Source organism: Artemia sp. Qi Xiang Cuo, chromosome 9 (genome assembly GCF_049724085.1).
Source record: "Artemia sp. Qi Xiang Cuo chromosome 9, ASM4972408v1, whole genome shotgun sequence".
NCBI classification, from domain to species: domain Eukaryota; kingdom Metazoa; phylum Arthropoda; class Branchiopoda; order Anostraca; family Artemiidae; genus Artemia; species Artemia sp. Qi Xiang Cuo.
Window position 1 is genome coordinate 14,904,259 of NC_142802.1, and position 7,007 is coordinate 14,911,265.

At 35.1% G+C, this 7,007-nt stretch overlaps 1 protein-coding gene across 1 annotated transcript; it reads left to right on the plus strand.

Annotated features, from left to right (window-relative positions):
* Nucleotides 1–772: 772 nt before the first annotated feature.
* On the plus strand, nt 773–2,482 carry LOC148948348 (cytochrome c oxidase subunit 5A, mitochondrial-like). Its single transcript, XM_089093892.1, has 2 exons — nt 773–968; nt 2,316–2,482. The coding sequence occupies exons 1-2, from the start codon at nt 780–782 to the stop codon at nt 2,412–2,414; spliced, it is 288 nt and encodes a 95-aa protein (XP_088950018.1). The 5' UTR covers nt 773–779; the 3' UTR covers nt 2,415–2,482.
* The last annotated feature ends 4,525 nt before the right edge of the window (nt 2,483–7,007 follow it).

Sequence of the window (7,007 nt, forward strand, 5' to 3'; positions counted from 1 at the left end):
CTAAAAATGATTATCCCTGACTATATGTAAACTGGATTGACTTTTCTCTCTCGTAAAACAGTAAAACGTTAATTAAAAATTCGAAGGTTTAAGTAGAATTATATAAATAGCAAAATAGTCCAGTAAAGATTAAAAAAGCACATAGTGTTATATATCATAAAATGACAATGTGCAGTGAGTGAAATTTTATGATGTAATACTATATGTTGGTAGCACAAAAGTTGCTAATAAATTTAAGATTTCACTAAACAAAATTTTTTAATGAAATTTTAATATTCATGAATATGAGAGTGTTGTGATTTCTTAGTTTCAGCTCGTTTCAAAATAAAATCACAATTCATAATTAAAATGCGAAGGTTAATATTGAACCGAGAAGAGGCAGTAAAAAGCAAACCAAAGCCCAAAGGAACCATAAATCAGAAATTCGGTTAAAAGTGAATTTTCAAATGTAGAATAGCTACTATTTGACACTGGTTCAGGAATGAAAATAGTATTCATAATGAACTTAAAAGTAAAAAGCAATGACAAAAACAAATTTATTGGAATTTCGAGAAACAGCTCAAAATCCTCGAGAATGGTGGTTGACCAAAATAAAAAAAGTGTACCATTGGAGTCCCCATGGTCGAAAACTTGGAGATCCCGCGAAGTGGACAGAGAAAGAGGGGACAGAGCCTGCTGTTAAATAGAAGAAGAAGAAGAGGGGAATGGATTAATTGTTAATTCAGAAGCTTTGCTGCAAAGTTTACTTTTTCTAAGCTGTAATGATGACTAAATAATTTATGTTTTTTTCCTCAAAGGCAATGAACGATCTTGCTGGCATGGACTTGATTCCTGAACCAAAAATTGTTATTGCTGTTCTTCACGCATGTCGAAGGTTGAACGATTATGCTCTCACCACGCGCTTCTTAGAAACAATCCGTGATAAATGCGGTGGAAGGGTCAAGGAAATCTATCCTTATATCCTTCAGGTAAGGTATTTTGTTTCCTTCCTTTGGCATTCCTCTGTTCGTTCCTTTGCTCTTTCATGACACTTAGTGCCCTCTACCTGGAGGTACTTGAGTACAACCACCCTACTGAACGACTTGAAATCAGCAGTAGTGGATATAGCAGAAAGCATAACTAAATTTTTATAATATTGATTATGGGAAAATAATTTGATTTCTCCTTCTAATGGTCCTAGTGTTTTCAGGGGAAAATTGATTTATTCTGTTAATTAATTAATTTTATTGATTAATTAATTCTATTAGTAATTCTGTTCTATAATACTTCACTGTTACTGACATTGTAAAAATGTATTGCTAATACTTTTGTGAGCTGTTGCTACTATTAGAGAGTTTTTTTGTGATGTATCAATGAACACATTTTGATGACATTGTTAAACATAGAATTTTTAAATTTGCCAGAATGAGAGCATTGCTCGGATATTTGATAATTCAATAATTAGAGCTAATACATGTAAAAACAATGCGCATAAATGCACTAACATGTTATATGTAAGATAAATGGGGAGCTTGCCTGATGTCTAAGCAATGTTTTGCCTTATTTCCCTGATATGTTCTTTAATAGGAGCAGCTGTTTAGATTGCCACTTGGACAACCAATTATTATTAAAACGTGTTTTATAATTTTGGTTACTAAGGGCCGTGGGTCGTTCTTTACTAGGTTGCAGATGCTGCTGCAACCATGATACTTTTAGCTGAATTTGGTCTTAAGTTATTTCAACAAACATCTGGACACTGTCAGACGTATTCCACCCTTTACCTACTGAACACGCACTTTCAACACACCAGGAAAATCTATTATAGAATTGTTTTTCAGAAGAAATCACTGGTGTAGCAAGATTTGTAAGCACACCAGAGTATCACCGATCCTGTAATGGAAATGGAAGGAGGGGCTATTTTTTTTTTTTTTTTTTTTGAAAATAAAGGTACAAAAAAGGGTTTTCAAAATCTAGTAGAGGGAGGTTCAACCAAAAATATAATTTTTAATTTTAAATCTAGGGGGGGGGCATTTGTCACCCTTCCCCTAATCAATTGGCTGGCCCTGTGAAAATACTATTAAAAAATACAAATCTTAACCAAGATTCTCATAAAATAATTTGATATAGATTTTCTTTATAAATAATTTGATATAGATTTTAATCAAATTAAAATTTCATAATAATTTGATTGCTTGGAAAAACCTGTTTTAAAATTGAAAAGGAAAGTTTCAGAAAATGGCGCTATTTATTAAAACAGTATTTTTTGGATTTTATTTTTTTGTTGATTGATACATTCACTTTGAATAAACTCTCAAGCATTTTCTGTATTATTTCAGGAAATAAAACCTACTTTGGATGAGCTTGGCATTAGCACTCCTGATCAGCTAGGCTATGACGAGCCTGAACTTGCTTGCAAAACCATTGAGGAAGTATGAATTCAATATTAGGTGTTAATTGGCTCTTAAGTCATTCTTTGTCCTGTAATAAAGTACCTATCGTTTAACATTGGATTAATAATGTTTGTTTAAATAGGATGAAGACTTTTTTTAGGGTTACTAGTAGAAGAAAAGTGCTAGAAACACTGCCTTTGGTATGAGAATTGAACCCACGACTCCTAGATAACTAGCCAATGCCTTCACTGTATACCATTTTGACACACCATGAGAGCTTTTCTTGGCCTTTGATTCAAGACTTTGCCCTTTGAGTCAATCTAATAAATAAATTTAAAATAACAATTAAACACCTGATTTGAATGGTAAAGAAATATATATCTGGTTGTATATTTATACATATGTTTCTTTACTATTAAAATATTGTGTTTGATTATTATTTTAAATTTGTTTATTAGATGTTTTGGATCTTACGAACCCAACTTCCTACTCACATGACTCCCTGTTAGTCGAAGCTATAAAAGGATTTCTAATTTGTTTTAAAATCAAAATTGTGGGTCTTTGAGGTTGTTCAACACCATTCTGTGGCTAAGATTACTTTCCCAGTGCAAAACGCTGCAAGTATATTTTTCGTGAACTGGTGTGTGATTTTCAACAAAGTTATGATTTTGGTTTTTTTTTTAAGATCCTTATTTCAAATATGAAGCAGAAGTTGCAATTGAAAGAGTTTTAAGTTCCCTTAAAAACAAGAAAAACTAAAGATAGTAGTAAAACTCGGCATCCTGTTGACCTTCATAAGTAAGTAGTTGGTATTTCATTTGTAGTTAGTTGTATTTAAGATATATTACTTCTACTAACAACGCGCCTCCTCCATGCCAATTTATTCAAAGCCACCCTCTTTACACCCTCCCGGGAAGTTCCTATTTCTCTTAAATATTTTCTTGTTATTTCCTCCCAACCCATTCGGGAACGACCTGCTTTTCGTTTAACCGTAGACGGTGGGCCCACCAAACCACTTGAGGCTTGTACATTTGTGCATGCTCCTCTTCTCTCGTATTTTATTTAAAGCTTCACTCTACCGTATCCTATGAAGTCCCAGTTTCTTTTAAACCCTTTCTTAGAACCTCTTCCCAGCCAATTAGGGACGATCTGATTTATAGCTTATTGTTTGATATATGGAAAGTAGAGTATCTAAAACTACCGTTAGACAAATCCCCTGGAAAACATTTAGCAAATCTTCCCAGTCTTTCGAAGCTCCCACATTTCAGAACACACTTGACCACTGTCATTACCGTGGCTTCCAAAATTTTAATCTTACTTCGCAGACTTATGTTTCTATTCTTCCAAGCTTTTTTCCAAAGTGCGAAAATGCACCCTTTGCCTTGGCTATTCTACTTTCTACGCCTTCACTTCATTAGCTATTCTATTTTCATTGCTTCTGATCGTATTCCAGACCAGTGTCTAAATATATCTAGCTTCCAAGGCCGTGAATCCAGCACAGTAGCCTAGTGGACTAACATATGGTTATTGTCACCACTCCAGTCTGTAAGAAATGTGTGGTTGGCATCTTCTATGTCAAATCGTGAACGACTTCTTATGGCCCAGCTAAAATTGTGTTGGAGAATATCTGTTATAACGTAGGAAAGCTTCAACCAATCTTCTAACTGGACCATATCTTCATTTTGATCATGAATTAGACTCCTGACATATCGAAATTCGCCTTCGACAAGGTCAAATCTCTTCTGACCTGCAATGTATGGCATGCATGCTCCTATTGGGTTTGAAGCTAGAGACTGGAATTTCAGCAATGAATTACGAACGCATTGAATCGACCTCAGTGTATCATGGTATGGTTGAGACGGTGTGAATTTCGTGCTATTCACTAGAAAACATGCTCTCAGCAGCAATCCGCCAACTGAAAAGCTACTGTGTGTTTGTCAAAGTTCATTTTTAGTTATGCATAAAAGCAGATTAAAAATTGTGTGGTGCAGCCAAGAACTTGCGTGTCATCAAATATAAATACAAAGTGCCCATTTTCGCGTTTAGGAGTCTCACTGATTTACTGATGGAGTGAAGGAGCTTCGAGGCAACAAGAATATTTCGTTTGTCAGAGCGGTCGAAAATGTGTTCCGGTTTTATTCACTTTTCCAACAATCGTCATAAAAGGAATCTAGTTCTGAGGCAAGAATACTGTCTCTCTGATTTACATATCAACTGTATTACAAAGTCGTGTTTTAAACCTCTTCGCCGTATGTTTGCCAGCGTGATTCCGAGTTAAATCCATAGGACCGACAGTTTGTTCAACTTGTACCAGCGCAGTTTATAGCTTCATTTGTTCCCCAATAAAACCTTCAAGGACCCTTCTATGTGGTTCATGACCATCAACAGTAATATTTTCAACCATTATGTCCTTTCTTTGTCGTTTATGAAGCCTCAATACCTTGAAGATAGTATGAAATATACTCTCCTGAACTGTTGACTGACCTTTTTTTTCAAAGAGGGATAATTAAAAATGGATTATCAATTCCTGATTCATCAGCTATACCGTAGCATACGTACCATACGAGAACTTCATTTTCCAGATGAAAGTAATCACTTTCTAAGCTCTTTTGAAGAATTTCACACTCAGCCATTAATTTAAAGCTCTCTACCTCCAAGTTCATCAGTGTCTCCAGTTTAGCAGTTTAAACCTAGTCCAACAACAAACCTAATCGTTGATTGCCATCTTAATCTCGTTTCAACAGCAATGCCATCAAACTTGATCCTCATTATTGTCGGCAAACCAGTGGGTATCTCTTTCAATGTCATTTCAAATGAGTTGAAATTTGTGATTTGACTGTACTAATTAGACTTGGGCGGGATCCACGATTCACTGAGTAGATCCAACTCCTGGTAAGCCGCTTGTATAAGAGCCTTGGACCACCATTGTGTAAAATCAACCAGCCAAGGTCAAATTCTATAATATCGAATCCTTTAGCATGATAGAGTGCTTCTACCACATCGGAAAGTCTTTGAATTATGAAAGACACACTAACTTTCTCAGAGATGAATTGTGAGATTACCTGGTTAAAACGTGGTGTATCTTGCCTAATTTTTTATGATTCTAGAAGATTTAGATTTTTCATCGTCAAGCTCCTATGCTCAGGGTGGCAGTGCCTAATTCGCTCGACAAGGTGCTCAAAAGTCAGGTACTTCTAATTTTTGGTACGGCTCAGCCTACCTTGAGCATAAATATTGACGAACACCACACTGCCTTTCCATATCAAACAAACACAACTTAAAAACAATAGGGGAATTTTTTCCAAGACAGTGCAATTTAAATCGGTGAATATTTCGGCCCTATCACCCCCCCCCCACAAGTTAAAAGAGCAGTTGTAACTTCTCTCATTGACCGTGCCCTGAAAATTTGCTCCGATTCATACATAAAAGCAGAATTAAATTTTATCACAGATATTCTTTTTGGCAATGGATACCCCATTCCTTTTGTCAATAATATGATTAACCATAGACTAAAAAGACATTTTCATAAAATCAATCATATTTCACAATGTGAGGCTCCAGAAAAACCCTCTAATATAATCTATCTTCCGTACATCCCAAGAATTACCACAAAAATAAAAATATTTGCACAAAAAACAACCTGTATTTAGTTTTCACCAATAATTTTAAAATCACAAATTTCTTAAACTCCGGTAAAGATAAAACCCCAGTTACTCGCCAAAGAGAGGTTTATCAAATACCATGCGATTGGGGCAATTACTACGTTGGCAGAACTCATCAGAATCTAGAAAAACGGATACACCAGCATAAAGAAGACATAGACAAAGCGTTAATTGCTAATAGTTCCAAGAACTCCTTTGATTGTGCTTTAGCTAGCCATATATTTGATAATCACAGCCACACAATACTTTTTGAAAAATCTTCTCTCATTAGTAGTGATTTGGGGATAAAACAGGTGGTCCGGGAATCAATCGAAATTAGGCTCAAAATAAATGACACAGAAACAAAGACGACATTGGTACGACACATTGGCGGCACTGTGTCGGCAACGAGACTCGCTTAGAATCGCTTAGAGAATACTTAGGAGAATATTCACTGAATTCTTTATACTCAAATTTAATTAAAAATGGTCTAACAAAATATTTTATTAAACCAATTGACAATAGTATTGAACCCGTTACAAAAAGGCCTTTAAGACTAGCTGCTAAAAAAGTAAGATTAGCTTTGAAAACTTGCAGTTAATAATTTCATTTTATTTCGTTTGGATGAATTCATCCTCTTTCATCATTTTATTTATCAGTCCTGGTTGAACTTCGTTGAACTAAGGATACTGGGGCTGTTTTAAAAGTTTTTAAAAACACTTTTAGTTTTGAATTTCGTATTTTAATTTAAGTTGCTTATATATATATTGTTTCTTTAATGTTGTGCTGAAGACGGGCCTTGGACATAGGGCCGAAATATTCACCGATTTAAATTGCACTGTCTTGGAAAAAATTTCCCTATTGTTTTTAAGTTGTGTTTGTTTGACCTTGAGCATAGTTCTATTTCTTGTGTGGTGGTAATATATTAAAGTTCAGAACAGCCACTCAAGAAAGGCCTTTCCGACCGTTAATTCCTCAGCTGACATTTTTTATGGCG

What these genes read in the sequence shown, in the direction of transcription:
- LOC148948348 (XM_089093892.1), top strand. Translation starts at nt 780, where the DNA reads ATGTTTTTTTCCTCAAAGGCAATGAACGATCTTGCTGGCATGGACTTG. An exon ending in TCTATCCTTATATCCTTCAG is followed by an intron (nt 969 to 2,315) that starts GTAAGGTATTTT and finishes GTATTATTTCAG; the next exon opens with GAAATAAAACCTACTTTGGA.